The following is a 19,287-nucleotide window of genomic DNA, read 5'->3' on the forward strand; positions in this document are numbered from 1 at the left end:
CTTTGAGAGAACTGATTGTAACTCAGGTAGGTGGATAACTATGTGGTATTTATGAGATTGAGGGAAAATATTCAGTAGTGAGAGGCCAAGACCCCCACTCCCAGAAGAGGGAGAAGGAATCCTAAGGAGAAAGCACATGTCTCAACTCAGCAGCGACCAGTCCAGCTGGAATCCTTGATTCGGTGGCAGCTCTCAAGGGTGATGGTTCTGGGGACAAATAGAAAGGTTCTTCTCCATATACCTTAAGGACCTCCTCTCCCATTTCCTAGATTCTTCAGTCTTAGAAACAAAGACTCTTGTCTTCTTTTTTATTCTGAGGACCTCTTTTTTATGTTCTTGCCTGGTTTATACTCAGTTACTGAGTCTCTAATCACACACGATTTGGAAGGAGACGTCTGTATTCTTTAGAACTGCTTTCGAATGACTTACTGCTTCCTTCAGTGACAAAACATTCTGACCAGTCCATTGGCTAATTTATTTACTTTCCAGACCAACATATTTGCCTTAATTTTTCTGTGTTCGGTAACATAAAGCCACGCAAACCAATACGCTCCAAGATAAATTTCTGGAGATGATGACAGATTTCTCTCAGTCTATGCTTTTCAGCCATATAGTGAAGCTACAAAATTTGCCTCATTGTGCTGTCCAAAGGAGTAGCCACTAGTCACAGATGCTACTGAGCACTTGAAATTTGGTTTCATGCAACTGAGGAACTGATTTTTTATTTTATTTTTAAAACTTTAAAATTTAAATAGCAAAAACAAAATGTCAAGGAATGTTTAACCTACTTCAGAAGATATGGACATTAAAAAAAAAAACTTACTTATATCCTAGGGTGCTTTAAAATCCATTGAGTCCTTGCCCTCCACTGAAGTAATATACCCTTTGAGTAAGAAAATATCATAATCCCTAGAACCAAACAGTGTCACCCCTTATCTATGGCTTCACTTTCAGGGGTTACCTGAGGTCAAAGGCAGTCTGGAAGCAGATGATCCTCCTGACAGCAGCAGTGCCCTAACCCTAAGTCACAAATCCTCCTGACAGCAGCACTGACCTAACCCTGAGTCACAAGTCCTCCACATCACTTCGTATCACATGGGCCTTTTATCATCTCTCATACTCCCAGAAGGGCGAGTAAAGGACAGTAAAATGTTTTGAGAAAGACCACATTCACATAACTCACATTACAGGGTATTGTTATACTTGTTCTATTTTATTATTGGTTTTGGTGTTAATTCTTACTATGATTAATTTACAAATTCGACTTCACCAGGGGTGTGCCTGTGTAAGAAAAAATATACTGTATATAGGATAGGGTTCAGTGCTTGCCTAGCTTCAGGCATCCACTGGGGGGTCTTAGAACATATACCCCACACATAAGGGGACTTCCATACTCCATTATTTTCTCTGGACTGTTTGTGTCCCCTCCCCCAAATTCATGTATTGACTCCTAATCCCAGATATGATGGTACTAAGAAGTGGGGCCTTGAGAGGTGATTAGGTCATGATAGTAGAACATACGCAAATGGGATTAGTACCCTGGTAGGACATCCCAGAGAATGGCTCTCCCCTTCCCCTGTGTGAGGACACAGTGAGATGATTGCCTTCCCTGAGCCAGGAAGCAGACCTTCAGCAGACACCAAATCTCCCACCACTTTTATCTTTGACTTTGCAGCTTCCAAAACAGAAATAACTCTTTTCTTTCATTACTTATTCAAGACTTCTCGTGTGTAATTTAGAACATTCTGAACCTTTCATTCTGTAGGAACTCTGCACTTCTTTTTCTTTTAAATAAATTTCTCTTTTTATAAGCCATCCAGGCTACAGAATGCTCTTACAGCCACCAGAATGAACCAAGATGGTATCTATTTCACGTAGAATAGATATTTACATCTTCTTTCTACATTAGCTGGTGTAAATATACCACTGAAAGATAATCCAGGACCTCAGTGCTCTCTCCCAGGAGACCATGGACTTTTTCTGTTTTGGTCACCGCTGAATCCTCACCTCCTCAAACAGGACCCAGTACAAAGGGAGTACTTAACAAGTACTCAGTAAATGAATGAGCTGACTCATTCTAAGGCTGCTGTTCCGTAAGTGCCTCTGTATAAAATAACCTTCTAAGAGTTCACAGCAGACATCCCAGTTTCCAATTACTCCTTCCCATTGGCCTGCAGAAACTGAATTGATATACACATGCCCCATATCGTACCCACCCAAGGTTAGTCCTGATTGAACTTATTGCCTGCACTTATTGAACTCGATATTCCTTCATTCCTTTGACAGACACACACAGCAACTGAGGCGTATGTATTTGGGTTGACATCAGATAATGCCTCTGTTTCAAGGCATATTTTTAATAGGATGAGCTCAAACTTTCCCACCCTCAGGATTCGTAACCGTCCCTCGCAGTATATACTTTTCAGATATAATATGACCTAGAAATTTTTGCTCAACCCTTCTCTGCTTTCTCCTACTGGTTTTCTGCGACATAAAATAAGACATAATTGACCACGGAAGGCATGACCACATTCACTGCATTCATGAGGTTTCTATCCTGTGCAAATCCTCTGTTGTCTCCTGAGAGCACACGTCTGGCTGCAGGCTGTCCCACTATGACTACATTCCTATTTGCTACGAGCCCACTGATGTTTAGTGACGTCTGAGAAGCCACAGAAGGCACCTGCACAGTCACGGTATTGACAAGGTCTTTCCCCTGCGTGGCACCACCAGTCTGTGATAAGCCGTGATTCCCTGAGGCAGGATTTTCCACTTTGACTGAATCTCCACATTTCTCTCTTGTGTGTATTCTCTTATGTTTAACAAGGCAAGGCATGTAGGCAAAAGCTTTCCCACACTCACTGCAGATATAGGGTCTCTCGCCCGTGTGAGTTCTTTGATGGACCATGAGCTTTTGCTTTGTGGTAAAGGCTTTCCCACATTCACTGCATTCAAAGGGTTTCTCTCCTGTGTGGATTCTCTGATGTCTAATGAGACCTGACTTCTGGGAACAGGATTTTCCACATTCACTGCACACAAAGGGAGTCTTTCCTGTGTGAAATCTTTGATGTGCTATCAGGCATGTCTTCTGGATGAAGCCTTTCCCACACTCGCTGCATATGTAAGGTTTCTCTCCAGTATGGATGCGCTGATGTACAATGAGATTTCCCTTCTGGATGAAGCCTTTCCCACATTCACTGCATATATAGGGTTTCTCTCCTGTGTGTGTTTTCTGATGTATACTGAGCCGTGATTTCTTGAGAAAGGCTTTGCCACATTCAGAGCATTCATAAGGTTTTTCTCCTGTATGTATTCTCTGGTGTTCAGTGAGCATGAACTTTCTGGAGAACGCCTTCCCACACAGACTACATCTGTGGGGTTTCTCTCCTGTATGAATGATCTGGTGATTAGTGAGCCGGCACTTCTTGATGAAGGCTTTCCCACATTCACTGCATACATGAGGCTTGTCTGTTTTTTGTGTTTTCTGATGCTTGATTAACTGGGACTTAGTATTGATGAGTTTCCTGCTCTCAGGGAATTTAGTTCTAGGATGAAATTGTTCATTGTTAGCATGCAGAAGGGATTTCCCATCTCCAGTAAGATCTGCAGGGTTCTTTATCTCACACCTTCTGCTCTGGTGAAGTAAAGTTAAGTTTGGTTTTATAATTTTTCCATGTAAGTCATACATATCATGATTTTGCCTTAACACAAAACGAGCTGTTCTCTGACGAACATTACTTTCAAATGTTCTCTGTTTGTGCCATCGCTCTACGCTGTTCTCCATGATTTCAGTTTGTAAGTGCTCTGGCAAATAGTCGTCAAGTTTCCAGATTCCTAGAAAGGAAAAGAATAAGGAATTCATTTATCATCTTGTTTTGGACAAAAGACAACTAAAAGACTCCCTTGATGTCCTATGTCTATTTAGTGATGGCTCTATGAAATTAGTATTAATACATGTTTAATGTTCCTTGCACATCTGATAAAACAATAATATAAATAACCCAAAAGATAGTTAGTGTAAAAACAAGGTTGGATCCTTCACAATAAATAAATACAATTTGACTGATTTCTAAACGAGGCCTTGAAATACACACAATTTCCCATGAGCAGCAGACCACAGGTTGGAGGGCCACCTCATCCAAACTGGCCAGAGACAGACTCAGTCACGTCACAAATCTGTACTGAGGACTACTATGTGCAGGACACAGTACTCATGCTGGGGACACACTCTGAGTCCTCATGTTCAGGGGGCCTACACTGCAGTTTGGTTAAAGGACACAGGAAGCTGCACACTGTGAAAACTGATGTGAAGGAGCAATGGAGATGGAGAGAGATGCAGGAAATCAGGTGACACTGTGGAGGAAGACAAGCCTCCCTGGAGGATTCGCTGTCACCATCTGCCTTGGGGAGCAACAATAATGATACATGCTGGGCTCCAAACAACATGTAACCTACAACATCCAAAAGGGAACTCCTGATCTCCCGTCCTGAATCTCCTCCTCCACAAAGCCCCTCCGGCACAGCGAATGACGCCTCTACTCTTCCCTCTAACCAGGACAGGACTCAGCACCGCCTGTCATCTGTGTCTCACTCACACATAGTTTCTCCCTCCGTGATCAGTCCCGCCTGCCCTTTTCATAATCATAACTGGAACCGGACCAACACCAATGCCTCCCACCTTCGTGGAAGCCAATCACTTTCTTGTTCTACAGCAGCAGCCTCCTGCTTGGCTTTCCTGTTCCTGCCCAGCCAGCTCCTATCAGCTTTGTAGACAATACCCAAGGTGATCCTTCCAAACATAAATTATATCGAGTCAAGCCTCCACTGCTCGAAACTCCCTAATGTTTTCTCATCTCATGAGGAATAAAATCAAGGTCTTACCATGTCCCTGAAAGGCTCTTATGCAACCTGCTATCCCAACCCCCACCCACGACCCTGTTGACCTTCTCTCCAGTCTTGCTCTGTCTACTCTTCCTAATTTCTGCAGACCACACTCCTGCCTCAGGAGCTTTCCAGCTTTCCAGTTTTACTTTGAGCTTTTTTTTTTTTTTAATTTATTTTCAGAAAATCAGTATTCATTATTTTTTCACCACACCCAGTGCTCCATGCAATCCGTGCCCTCTATAATACCCACCACCTGGTACCCCAACCTCCCTCTCCCCCGCCACATCAAACCCCTCAGATTGTTTTTCAGAGTCCATAGTCTCTCATGATTCACCTCCCCTCCCAATTTCACCCAACTCCCTTCTCCTCTCTAACACCCCTTGTCCTTCATGATATTTGTTATGCTCCACAAATAAGTGAAACCATATGATAATTGACTCTCTCTGCTTGACTTATTTCACTCAGCATAATCTCTTCCAGTCCCATCCATGTTGCTACAAAAGTTGGGTATTCATCCTTTCTGATGGACACATAATACTTAATACTAAATAGTGTATATGGACCACATCTTCCTTACCCATTCATCCATTGAAGGGCATCCTGGTTCTTTCCACAGTTTGGCGACCGTGGCCATGGCTGCTATAAACATTGGGGTACAGATGGCCCTTTTTTTCACTTTTCACTACATCTGTATCTTTGGGGTAAATACCCAGGAGTGCAATGGCAGGGTCATAGGGAAGTTCTATTTTTAATTTCTTGAGGGATCTCCACACTGTTCTCCACAGAGGCTGCACCAACTTGCATTCCCACCAACAGTGGAAGAGGGTTCCCCTTTCTCCACATCCTCTCCAACACATGTTGTTTCCTCTCTTGCTAATTTTGGCCATTCCCACTGGTGTTAAGGTGATATCTCAATGTGGTTTTAATTTGAATCTCCCTGAGGGCTAGTGATGATGAACATTTTTTCATGTGTCTGATAGCCATTTGTATGTCTTCATTGGAGAAGTCTCTGTTCATATCTTCTGCCCATTTTTTGATATGTTTGCCTGTTTCGTGTGTGTTGAGTTTGAGGAGTTCATTATAGATCCTGGATATCAACCTTTTGTCTGTACTGTCATTTGCAAATATCTTCTCCAATTCCATGGGTTGCCTCTTTGTTTTCTTGACTGTGTCCTTTGCTGTGCAAAAGCTTTTGATTTTGATGAAGTCCCAAAAGTTTATTTTCACTTTTGTTTCCTTTGAGCTTTCCAGTTTTACTGTGGAACGCTCCTTACCCAGAGAGCCTACTCACATCCCTCATCTACCTGCTCAAATGTACCTTCACAAGGATTTCCCATACCTCAAATCATGGGCAAGGCCAAGCACTCATTGTTCAGTCACGCTGTTTTAATGTCCCTAACACTTGTTATCATGCCCAGAGCCTTACCTTCCACCTCCATCCATTCCTTCCTCTCACAAAGGCCACATTAATGTCGAATCTCACATGTCCTCTGTAATCACTATATCCAGAACGTAACCAACACTTCCCCTCCTCCCATGCTGAAGCCAGTGATCTGCCATCACGTGGTGCATGGCTCCTCTGCCTGCCACTGTCTACTGCCTGTACAACAACCAGAGGGATTCTCTGGAAACAGAATTAGTTCATGTCATCCCAGTACTCAATAACTGCTCATGTTTTCTCATCTTTTTAGAAACAAAAGCACAATTCCTTGAAATGGATTACTTGGATGATCTTACTCTCCCTCCCCCCTGCTGTTATGGCCTCTTTGACCTTATTTCCATCATGTTCCCGACAGCACACTCCACTCAGCCCACACAGCTCCTTAATGTTTCTCAAACACATTCCTGCTTTGGGCTTTTAAGTTTGCTTTGCTCTCTGCTTGGAACACTCCCAATCCAGCAGCCTGCTAATCTCCCTCACCTCCTGGCCCTAAGGCACCTTGTAAGTTCCATTCCTAAAGAGGAGACCAAGCCCCTACTGTTCTGTTCTAATGACTAAATTTTTATCATAGTACTTTTAACCCTCTGGACATATTATTTATTTTGATTAATTTCTTAAACCTCTTAGAATGAAAGCTCTTGGTGTACTTGTATGCATGTCCACTGGATCCTCAAGCATACAGTGCTATAACAAATGATTTTTAAAGGAATGAAGGAAGGAAGCAATCATATGTACAGAACACAGTTTTGAGAGTGTAAGAGAGATGACAAAACTCTGTATTTGTGTAAGAAAGAAAATACATTATGGAGAACACAATTTCATATCCTATGACAGGTAACATGGTTAACTGGGACTTAATGTCAGCAGAATATGATGGTAAAGAATAAAAGTTTCAGAGAAATGAATACAACAGTTCAACACCTACAAGGAACAAGAAGTTGAAAATTAGTAAATAGATAGAGGAATTAAAGGAGGCCTGAGTTATGATCTGGCTTAGGTTAGAATGGAGACTGGAGAAGTATCTGTCCATATCTTCTGCCCATTTTTTGATATGATTGACTTCTCCAATGAAGACATACAAATGGCTATCAGACACATGAAAAAATGTTCATCATCACTAGCCTTCAGGGAGATTCAAATTAAAACCACATTGAGATATCACCTTACACCAGTTAGAATGGCCAAAATTAGCAAGACAGGAAACAACATGTGTTGGAGGGGATGTGGAGAAAGGGGAACCCTCTTCCACTGTTGGTGGGAATGCAAGTTGGTGCAGCCTCTTTGGAGAACAGTGTGGAGATCCCTCAAGAAATTAAAAATAGAACTTCCCTATGACCCTGCCATTGCACTCCTGGGTATTTACCCCAAAGATACAGATGTAGTGAAAAGTGAAAAAAAGGGCCATCTGTACCCCAATGTTTATAGCAGCCATGGCCACGGTCGCCAAACTGTGGAAAGAACCAAGATGCCCTTCAACGGACGAATGGATAAGAAAGACGTGGTCCATATACACTATGGAGTATTATGCGTCCATCAGAAAGGATGAATACCCAACTTTTGTAGCAACATGGACGGGACTGGAAGAGATTATGCTGAGTGAAATAAGTCAAGCAGAGAGAGTCAATTATCATATGGTTTCACTTATTTGTGGAGCATAACAAATAGCATGGAGGACATGGGGAGTTAGAGAGGAGAAGGGAGTTGGGTGAAATTGGGAGGGGAGGTGAATCATGAGAGACTATGGACTTTGACAAACAATCTGAGGGTTTCGAAGGGGTGGGGGGTGGGAAGATGGGGTACCAGGTGGTGGGTATTATAGAGGGCACAGATTGCAAGGAGCACTGGGTGTGGTGCAAAAAACAATGAATACTGTTATGCTGAAAATAAAATATAAATTTAAAAAAAACACAAAATACAAAAAACAAAAACAAAAAAAATGGAGACTGGAGAATGCTAAAGTATTTTTTAAGTATTTTTTAAGCTCAAATTCATGAACAAGAGACTCCTTTAAAGATGAGAGCTCTGGGCACCTGGGTGGCTCAGTGGGTTAAGCCGCTGCCTTCGGCTCAGGTCATGATCTCAGGGTCCTGGGATCGAGTCCTGCATCGGGCTCTCTGCTCAGCAGGGGGCCTGCTTCCCTTCCTCTCTCTCTGCCTGCCTCTCTGCCTACTTGTGTGATCTCTGTCTGTCAAACAAATAAATAAAATCTTAAAAAAAAAAAAAAAAGGCTCTGCCTTCAGCTCAGGTCATGATCCCAGCATCCTGGGATCAAGCCCCACATCAGGCTCTCTGCTCAGCACGGAGTCTGCTTCCTCTGCTTCCTCCTCTCTCTCTCTCTCTCTCTGCCTGCCTCTCTGCCTACTTGTAATCTCTGTCAAATAAAATAAAATCTTTAGGAAAAAAAAAAAAAATGACAGCCCTGCATATAGGGAACATCTGAGGTAATGTCTGCATGGCCAGGATGTAAGATGCACAGGAGTATAGAGAACCTAAGCTTATAGGGGTTTTCTGGGAGGGAAGATGATGAGAGTTCCTTGCACTTATTGGGAACTTGGGAAAGTTGCCAAAGGGTGAGTGAATGATACAGAACTGAGTCTGGCAGACCACTTTCACGACATGTCAGTTTGAGAGTCTCCTGCAGGGAACAGAAGAAGCTTAGCTTATTAGAATAAAGAAAGTTTGAGGTGCTTAGCTGGTTCAGTTAGAGAAGTATGCCACTCCTGATCTCAGGCTGTGAGTGGGAGTCCCACAGAGATTGCTTAATTAAATAAAGCTTAATTAAATAAATTAAATAAAGCTTTGAAAAAGAGAGAGATTAAGAGAGAAAGAAAAACAAAGACAGAGAGGAAGGAAGAAAGGGAAAAAAAGAAAGAAAAGTTTGACAGTTAGGAGACCAGATGAGAAAATGGAAAACAGAACCTTTGGAGGACCTCAAAGTGAGGACAAGGGCCCAGTGAAGACCACTTTACTTTGGGGACACAGCATCCAGGATTTAGAGGAGGTCAGGAAGGAAAACCAACATTACCAGTGGGACAGAAAGGTGCAGCAGTTAGAAGACAGTGAGGAATTCAAAGTTTTCTGTTTGGGGAGGGGCCTCTGGGCAGTGGACGTTTTTGGCAAGGAAGGTAGAAGCATATGAAGAAAGGAAAGATCAAAACAAAAAAAAAGAATAATAAGAAGAGAAAGATCTGTGAATCCTAAGAAAAAGAGAACTATGAAAATAAGCAAAAAATTAAGATGTACAGAAAATAAAAATGGAAGAGATCCCTGAATAGGTAAAACATACATTTTTCTCTAAATTCCTATGAAGAAAAAGAGGTCACACATCAGGAGAGAGATGCATGAAGGCACTGGCTACCTCTCACAGCTGTGCCTCTTATCTGACCAATCAGAGTATGATTTCCACAGCCTGCCCCCTCCTGACCCCCTCCGGGTTCTCTGACTCACCTGAAAGGATACGACAGGGGATGTCATCTTCTCCTGTCCATGTTGGGTCTCCTGGATCCAACTTGGAGAGCGCATCTGGTTTGCCAGAATGAAAACCTGTTCATGGGAATGACAAAAGATTAAAGACCAAGCTTCAGGCTTGGGGTCTGGGAAGACCACCGAATGTTACAGTTAAGAAAAAACAATTTTCACATCATACAGGAAAACCTTCCTGTACTATGCATCTCCTTTACTGCTGATACTCTTCTACAGTACTACTGACATCCGATACGGGAGGTTTTCGCACACTGAGGAATTCCATGACACCAAGGGACACTGACTGAGTGTCTAACAATTTAGCTCTGACATTCTCCACCTCGTGATGCCTTCAGATCCACAGGGTAGGGGTTCACGCCCACAACACTGCACACCCACCCCCCACTTCCCTGAGACTTCCCCAGTCACAAGTCCAAATTATTTCCCGGGCTTCTGATAGAATATGTATGCATCAGAGGTTCCCATGACCCCTTTTCAGATTCAGTTAATTTGCTGGAGCAACTCACAGAACTCAGGAAGGTTCCTTATCACATTGCTGGTTTGCTATAAACTCAGGCACAGCCCAGTGTAAGAGGAACGCAGTACCAGGTATGTGGGAATGGGTAGGGGGCTTCCATGCCTTCTCTGAGCACCAATTCACCAATTCACCAATTCAAAAGGTCTCAAAAAACTGTCCTTTTGGGTTATTATGGAGACATTATTAAGTAGACATGATTAATGAAATCATTAGACTTTGGTGACTGACTCAAACTCCAACTCTTCTCTCCTCCCCAGAGGTGCAATGGAACTCAGAGTTCCAACCCTGTCATGGTGGTTGGTTCCCTTGGCAACCAGACTCCGGCCTTCGGTTAAACTGTTGCTTTCCAAAATCACCTCATTAACATAAACTGGAATGTGGTTGAAAGGGTCTTGTTATTTAAGTAACAAAAGACACCCATTTTATTATCCTCTTATAACTCAGGAAATCACAACTGTTATAGGAGCTCTGTGCCAAAATTTGGGATGAAGACCAAAAATACATTTGTTTCACAGACATGTATGTGCGATACATATATAGGTCATCGTAAGTCACACATATGTACAAAGTAATGGCTTACACTCAGGAGAAGGGAGAATAGACCCCTGTGTCTGGAGCCAGGGAGGGGACTAAGAATCTCACTTCAGAGCAATACAGATACCACAGAGCTTTAAGAAGCTGAGAAAGGGGAGGTCACTGATGGGGACCCTCCAAGTGACACTGGGGGGCTGTCCTCACCCACTGACACCAGGTTCCTATAGTTCTCCAACATCACGTCCCGGTACAGGTCCTTCTGGGCAGGGGCCAGGAGCTGCCACTCATCCCAGGTGAAGTCCACGGCCACATCATCAAATGTCAGGGATTCCTTAACAACAGTGTTCTCTAATGAAGTGATGTCCTTTTGATGATAGAGAAGAAATGTTAAAACTTGTCTGCTTATTTCCACTCTATAGACTATATCTAAATATCTAGTGGGGGTGGGTATTTTGAAACATTGCAGAAGAAGCAGATTAATATTCTGTAATTGTGCACAGTCATCCATCCATTCATCCAATGAGAAGTTTCTATAACATATAAAAGTTCAATCTTCTTCTTAACCTAGAAACACCATCCATATGTATATGATAGGCAGAAGAAAAATGTATGCTTTTCAGATTAATGCATCTGATTTTTTACAGGCCTCTACAATTCTATTAGGGAACAAAGGAAAGAATAAAACAAACCAAAAGTCACCTGGACCTGGATCATTTTTTCTGGCCTCTGAAACAGCTGGCAGTGGGAAAACTCAGCTTTGTGTCTCCTGAATCTACTTCTAGTTTCCTTCAGAAATCTCAGTCTCCGTCACATGCGCCCCAATAAAAACTGACACCACATCTTGTAACTTCTTCCTCCTTCACATGATCCTTTTGCTCCTGGGGCATCAGGACCTGTGGGCTGAGGAGACAAGGGAGTCTGAGGGGCGCCTTTCCTCTGGTCCAGACCCTTTCACAGCTCCTGAGCACACAGCACTGCTAAGCATCCCTTTATTTGCTGGCCCAGAAGATTCTTTTTTCTGACCATTAACGCCCGAGGTTTTAAATGCACGAAGTTTTCCTTTGTTCTGTGACATGTAAGTTGGGAGAGTGTGACACTGAAGAGGAAAATGAGATCTACCCCAGCACCATGCCTCAAGAGAAAGGGAATCTCACGCAAATCACTTTTGTAAAACAGAGCACACAGAAGGAGACAATCGAGGCACTGTTTTCTTTTAAACCATGTGTGTTCAGGTACCTCTCCACAGCTTTTGTACAGTCGGTGAGTACAAGCACTTCTTTCAAGCACACTGGTTTGAAAACCAGTGTACTGGGCAAACCAGAGGCACTGTCTTGCAAGTTAAGTATTATTACTTCATAATATCTCAGGAAGTTTTAAATAGATAAAGATATAAGTACAGAATACTGTAAATAAACTGGAGAGTAGTAAATAAAGTTGAAGTTTTCTCAGATCCTGTCTCACTGGAGAAGAGTGTAAAAGTACTAATTAATAAAAAGAATTTGAAAAAGGAAGGCTCCATGCTGTATATTATCTCTAGTGTCCTGATGAAAACTAACAATTGTCTTAATGTATGTAATTTTCGTGCTAACAGAAGGGGGAATATAATGACAAATTCATCCAAAACAAGGCAAAAAAAGGGGGGGGCTAAGAACAAGTGGGGTACTACAGCACACTTAGATGACTGTTCTTAAACAAAACATACTAAGAATTATATAAAGTATAAATAAAACAAGGATTTCAGTAAATTAAACACATGTCTCAAAATAGTCTGGATTAAAATATAAAATTTAACAGTATGCTATTATAGGTTACATGTCTGAAACAATGGCTTGGAAAATTCAAGAGCAAAAGATTAGAAAAAGATACACCATGGGAAGAATAACCATACATCATCTGGTGTAACTATATTCTCAGACAAAATGGACCAAAAAGCCCAAATATCACTACAGAGAAAGAGAACACTCACTGGTTAAGAGATTCAATTCACCACATTATAAAAATTTGCAACTTCTATCCACTTAACAACACTTGAAATATATACAGCAAAAGTGGACCAAAAAACAAGAACAAACGAATCATTCTAATAGAAGACTTCATCACACCTCTCCCAGTAACTGACGGAACAAACAGCCCATCAACAAACAAAACAAAATCCATCAACGGCACTCTGTTGAAGAATACCAAAAATATCTGATAAGTAGAGAGAAGTACTGAAATTTTAAGACTTAAATAAAGAGTAAGACATTGACTATGACAGTGACCCAGAAAACCAAGCATTTTAAAGATGCAATGTCTCTGGGGCACCTGGGTGACTCAGTCAGTTAAGCCTCTGCCTTCAGCTCAGGTCATGATCTCGGGGTCCTGAGCCGAAGTCAGACACTTAACCTACTGAGCCACACAGGCACCCCTAAGGTTGTCTTTTTAAAAAATGATGCAGGGACAATGAGATATCTGTTCTGGAGTTGAGGGGACAAGGAGATGGCTGAACCCCACCCCACATCATACACAAAAATCACAGTAGAGGACAGCTATCAATGTTAATGAAAGATGCAAATTTTAAAAAAAGATTTTATTTATTTGACAGAAAGAGACACAGCAAGAGAGGGAAACAAGCAGGGGCAGTGGGAGAGGGAGAAGCAGGCTTCCCGCCAAGCAGGGAGCCCAGGACCCTGGGATCATGACCTGAGCCAAAGGTAGATGCTTAACGACTGAGCCACCCAGGCGCCCCTCAAATCAATATATTTTTAAGAATATAAGAAAATATCTCAACAATATTAGGGTATGGAAAGATATTTAAAGAGGCTACATAAACTATAGTATAAATCAAATGATATTCTACTGGAAGAACTATAAATGGTACAACCGCTCTGTAAAATATTCTGGCATCGCCTGTTTCAGATGAAGTTAAACACACCCTGAGACACAGCAATTTCACTCTGAGATACACATCTAAGCTACACCACCCTTCACACTGAAATAAGGGCACACGTGAACCAGCAAACAGACAAGAATTTTCACAGCAGCATTCTTCCTAACAATCCAAACTGCAGAGAATACGTTTAATTAATAGTAGGAAAACCTGCCATATACTCAAAATATGTAATGCTGTGTAGAAACTACAACTACTACACAATTTGAAGCTAAGAATGATTGTTCCTACATCATTTCCATGTTTTTAAAGACTGTACTACAAAAACAAAGAAGCGTATGAGACAAACTTCTTATGGTAGCAACTCCTAAAATATTTATTGTGTATTCACAGAATATGCCTGGTTCTTGTTGCAGAGCAAACACAGATACATCTATTTGCAAAAACATGAATCATTCTTAAAAATACTGAGCAAAAGCAGCCTCACATTTAAAGATGCATGAAGTATAATTACACTGACACAGAAACAGACACAACTAAATAAAATATGATTAGGAATGACATTTTAATATGATAAAACTTTACGGGGCACCTAGGTGGCTCAGTGGGTTAAGCCTCTGCCTTCTGCTCAGGTCATGACCTCAGGGTCCTGGGATCGAGCCCCACATTGGGCTCTCTGCTTGGCATGGAGCCTGCTTCCTCCTCTCTCTCTCTCTCTGCCTACTTGTGATCTCTCTCTGTCAAATAAAAAAATAAAATCTAAAAAAAAAAAAACTATATAAAGAAAAACCTTAAAGGGCTTGATACTGACAGCAGGATGGTAATTACCTTTAGGTGTGAGAATGCAATATAGTTAGGAGGAGACTCGGAGCGCACCACTGGATGCTGGCAGCATTCTGTTTCTTGACATGGGCAGTGATGGCCTTATATAAATATACATTACTTTTATACAGATCAACTGGTAGATTTTTTACACAAATAAATAGAAGTACTCAACAACACCAAAAGCCTGTTCTTTAAAAAAAAAAAAAAAAAAAAAAAACAATAAGGGGCGGCTGGGTGGCTCAGTGGATTAAGCCGCTGCCTTTAGCTCAGATCATGATCCCAGGGTCCTGGGATCGAGCCCCGCATCAGGCTCTCTGCTCTGCGGGGAGCCTGCTTCCTCCTCTCTCTCTACCTGCCTCTTGCCGACTTGTGATCTCTGTCAAATAAATAAATAAAATAAATCTTTAAAAAAAAAAACACAATAAAACATGCCCATTTGTAGTGAAACGGATAACTCAGGTAAAATAGACTGGTTTTTTTTTTTTGTCTTGAAAAAAATACTAGGAACATTTTTCGGTCCTAAGTTTGAAATCCTGGATAAATTCATAAATTTTATTGTCTAACCCTCCTGGAAACATGTTAACTCCAGACAATATAGCAGATGAATTTTATGGGTAAGCAACTGGACACATAGGTATGTCCACTACCACCTGATTGCTGAGTAGACCCGATACACTGAGATAAGAATAAATTATAAACACTGTTAACTGGAATGAATATTAAGGTTATACTCAGACAATATCATTGTGGACATGGAAAAAGAGATTCAAGGAATTGCTTATATAAAAGAGAAAAGGCTCCCCCAGAAACCACTAAGCAGATTTTCACATACTTGGCTAGAACTGCACTATAAAATATACCAAGCTTGTTTCACAGAAATCCAGTCATTAGCAATCGGAACTGGAAGCACCATGCCTGAATAAGACCAAACAGTACTTACTAATAAACCGAGATGTGGGTCACCTTGCAAGAAGGACGGATACTAAACAAAATGGACAGTCTTCCAGCAAAGAGTGAAGTGTGAACGTATGTCGGGAAAGGAAGCAACAGTGCTCGCCGCTGTTAGTTATTAAGAGGTGAGTGCAGGCATTGACAAACCTTTTCTGCAAAGGGATGGAAATTACACATTTTCAACTTTAAAATCCCTGGCACAAGGACTCAATTCTTCCTTTACCGCGGGAAAGCAGCCATTCACGGCTCCTAACAGACAGAGGAGAAGGGTGGTGGGTGAATCCCTCCGTCTGAAGTCAGTCAACCTCTGAACAAAAGACTTTTGAAAACAAACAAAAAAAACAGAGGGTTTCCAACTACTCTTCTGAGCTCTGCAACCTTCTGTTTCAGCAGCCGAGGTTGGAACCTCAATCGAAACTCCAGCCCCGGGTCCTTGGCGTCCAAAGCTACAGCCCTCACATGCATCTCTCTGTACCAGACACTCATTACACACCCCCTTACTAATCCAAAACCCAGGCCAGACACCCCGATGTTACGAGCATCCACCTGGGCCCCAAAATTACTGAGCCCCAAATTAAACCCCCAACTGGAACGAGACACTGCGATCATCGTCAATGATCCGCATCGCCTGCACCACCGACAAGCGGACGGATCTGCAGAACCCCAAGCTCTGGACAGCCCGGACACAGAGGTTGAGCTCTACAGACCCTGAGCCGACTTACTGACCCCAAAAGTACCCTAACCACGGACAGGTGAGTCACAGACTCCCAGCTCGTTCCTCTCAAATGCCTCCACTTTCGTGCTCGGCCCAATCGATCCCCGCCAATAATTCCACGGGCTCACCCTACTCCACTTCTACCCTGGGGACGTCACGTCATTCTGTGAGAAACTAACCTCCTAATGGGACAAAAATAGAAAACAAAGACCAGAGAATCTTCAAGGAATAAAAACACACACTAACCTGATTTTCTCCAGACCAAAAAGGAAGTCTAAACGTAACACTTCCGCGAACTGCTTTTACTTCTGGGAACGTCGCCCAAACTGCTCGTCAGCCTATGGCGGCCGAGGAGGACCTGAAGCCTTTGAAGAACGGCGAACAACTGCTTGGCGTTAGTTCCAGGGAGCCAATATGTCCGCGCCCGCTCGTTGTGGCTGTGGGGGTGGCCATGTTTGGACGCCTAACAAACACGAATCAAAGGGACGGGTTTGCTGCCACTAGCCGGGCTTGGCGAGGTCCTGAAAAGCCATTCATACCTCGTCGTAAACTTTGGCTGGTGCGGGAAACGGGTAGATTCCTAGAGACTCAAGCTCTTGGAAGCAAAAATGGTGTGGGCTAAATCGTGTTCGTGGACTGGACAGGAAGTAACAAGGTCAGGGTGTATATTATCCACTTTGTATTTTTAAAAAAGGAAGTTAAAAAAAAAAAAGGAAGTTTCAAAACAGTCAGTGGAACTTCAGGTGTGGATACCGCAGCAGAGAAGGACCTTCTGGAGAGAAAAAGTAATACACCCGGGGGCGCCTGGGTGGCTCAGTGGGTTGAAGCCTCAGGCTTCAGCTGGGGTCATGGTCCCTGGGTCCTGGGATCAAGCCCCGCATCAGGCTCTCTGCTCAGCATGGATCCTGCTTCCTCCTCTCTCTGCCTCCCTCTCTGCCTACTTGGGATCTCTGTCAAATAAATAAATAAAATCTTAAAAAAAAAAAAAAAGAATCAAGTATGTGCTGGCTGCTACATTCTTACAGGGCCTCATGACTGCCTGTAAATCTCACCCATAGTTAATATCAAATTGAAAGACAAACCAGCGAAATCTTGCAAATGTAGTTTTAGAAGTAGAAATTTGAAGAAAACCTTAGTGATCTAACACTCCTGGCATGTACCCTCATCCTTGAGCACTAAGCATATAACCAGCAATCTCATACAGCAAAAATGCAGTTCTTTCTGCGGAGGGGTCCAGTCCTCGAGCTACTTAAATAAACTTACTAAGTTGCACCACAGTACCTCTCAAGAATTCTTTCCTGACTGCTGTGATCAACAGTCCCGCAACGACACTGTTCTAGTTGCCCAAAATCTTTCTGTTCTTAAAAACCGCTTCCTGCAAGCAATTTTTCACCAAAAGCTTTCCATGGGTGTCTGCTTACCGGATGGCAGAGAGAGAGGGGGAAGCAGGCTTCCCGTGAAGCAGAGAGCCTGATGTGGGACTCGATTCCAGAACCCTGGGATCCTGGGACCCTGGGACCCTGGGACCACAACCCCAGCCGAAGGCAGAGGCTTTAACCCACTGAGCCACCCAGGAGGCCCCATACTTGATTCTTACTGAAATGGCGGAGGTCACCTTCTGGGCTACAGGTGAATTGCCACTTCCAGTCGGTGAACGGGAAAAGAATTAGGCACAAACAAGTCAGCTGCAAGAGATTGGGAGCAGGGGACAGAAGTCGAAAAGACCGATGCCCCAGCAACTCCACAGTCTCGCTTTTATTAGATAGAAACAGTAACCAACAGAAGAGTCGATGAAAGTCAAACGTTAGTCATATGCCTTGTAGATAAACAAGATGGAGGGCAAAATATGTCTGGACAAACAGTATAAAGTATATAGTTGAACAAGCACATTCAAAGGACTTATCTAAGTAGCCACAGGTGCTCTCCGGTGGGGGAAGGGGAGATAACAGAAAAATGAAGCAGGTGGCATTCCGCCCTGAGCGAGGCAGGCATCCCCAGCTGCTCGGCTTCAAGGCCATATATTGTCCTCTCCAGCAGATGCCTGTTGCAGTATCTGTTTTTCTTAAGGCTGTATCTAAATGTGCTTGGTAACTAGTAAAATTTCCCAGGGGTTATATTTTAAGTAATACATTGTTCTCAGGGGCAGTTGCAGTGAATGATTTTGTGCTTCTTTCCCTCGTGGGTATGAGACTGGCCATCACCAACTAAAGGAAAGAGCACCTGAGAGGAACCTGCATTGGGGCTGGGATTGGGGCCTCAGGGAAAGGCCACTAAAAGGAGGCGAACAAGGGTCTGGATCCAATGAGAAAGAGAGAACCACAACTGACAGTCCAAAACTATTAGGGTCAATAGCTTTTCTCCCAAAGTACCAAGATGAATCCAAATGATTAGTTTTTTCAACAAACAATGCTGGGATAATTGTATTTCTATTTACAGAAAAATAAATTAGGACTTTTACCTCTAACCATATACAAAAATTAACTAAAGATATTTCCCAGACCTAAATGTAAGGGTTAACAGTATGAAATTTAGAAAGGCAAACTGAAGATAATGTACATAAATCAACTAAGTTAGCCATAAGTTCTGAGACAAGACAGTAATGGATGAGCCATAAAAGAAAAAGTATTAAGTTGGACATAGTTAAAATAATAAATATATATATATACATATAATACAAAATAAATACAAATAAAATGCAAAAAAACTTGCATTTCGGATCTCTGGCTGGCTCAGTCTGTAGAGCATGTGACTCTCTTGATCTTGCAGTCATGAGTTCAGGCCCTACACTGGGCACGGAGCCTACTTAAAAAGTAATAATGGGGGGGAACCAGGTGGTGGGTATTAGAAAGGGCACGGACTGCATGGAGTACTGGGCGTGGTGCAAAAACAATGAATACTGTTATGCTGAAAAGAAATAATAAGCCACTGGGTGGCTTAGTGGGTTAAGGCCTCTGCCTTCGGCTCAGGTCATGGTTTCAGGGTCCTGGGATTGAGCCCCGTATCAGGCTCTCTACTCAGTGGGGAGCGTGCTTCCTCCTCTCTCTCTTTGCCTGCCTCTCTGACTACCT

General features: G+C 42.6%; 1 protein-coding gene and 1 long non-coding RNA gene across 9 annotated transcripts in view; one reads left to right on the top strand and one right to left on the bottom strand.

Moving 5' to 3' along the window:
* LOC309852832 overlaps positions 1-19,287 on the top strand; it is a 642,903-nt gene that overhangs the window by 452,709 nt on the left and 170,907 nt on the right. The gene's annotated exons all lie outside the window — the stretch shown is intronic.
* Positions 2,314-16,861, bottom strand: ZNF350 (zinc finger protein 350). 8 transcript variants are annotated; one of them, XM_082711244.1, is made up of 6 exons: positions 16,466-16,512; positions 15,652-15,753; positions 11,559-11,759; positions 11,064-11,223; positions 9,773-9,868; positions 2,314-3,834 (listed from the first exon to the last, which is right to left on the bottom strand). In XM_082711244.1, exons 3-6 carry the CDS (start codon positions 11,571-11,573, stop codon positions 2,474-2,476), a joined length of 1,632 nt encoding a protein of 543 aa, XP_082567370.1. In that variant the 5' UTR covers positions 11,574-11,759; positions 15,652-15,753; positions 16,466-16,512; the 3' UTR covers positions 2,314-2,473. The 8 variants fall into 8 exon arrangements, with proteins under 8 accessions (XP_082567370.1, XP_082567374.1, XP_082567369.1 ...); XM_082711248.1 differs by having other exon boundaries at positions 11,565-11,759; positions 16,466-16,490; XM_082711243.1 differs by lacking the exon at positions 15,652-15,753 and having other exon boundaries at positions 16,466-16,832.

This window comes from Mustela nivalis, assembly GCF_964662115.1.
Source record: "Mustela nivalis genome assembly, chromosome: 18".
In the NCBI taxonomy this organism is placed as follows: domain Eukaryota; kingdom Metazoa; phylum Chordata; class Mammalia; order Carnivora; family Mustelidae; genus Mustela; species Mustela nivalis.

Bases quoted from the DNA above. Each gene is read 5' to 3' on its own strand.
- ZNF350 (XM_082711243.1), bottom strand. The intron at 9,869-11,063 runs GTGAGGACAGCC...TCCCATGAACAG, and splicing joins TAGGAACCTGGTGTCAGTGG to GTTTTCATTCTGGCAAACCA. The intron at 3,835-9,772 runs GTGAGTCAGAGA...TTTCCTTTCTAG, and splicing joins CCCCTGTCGTATCCTTTCAG to GAATCTGGAAACTTGACGAC.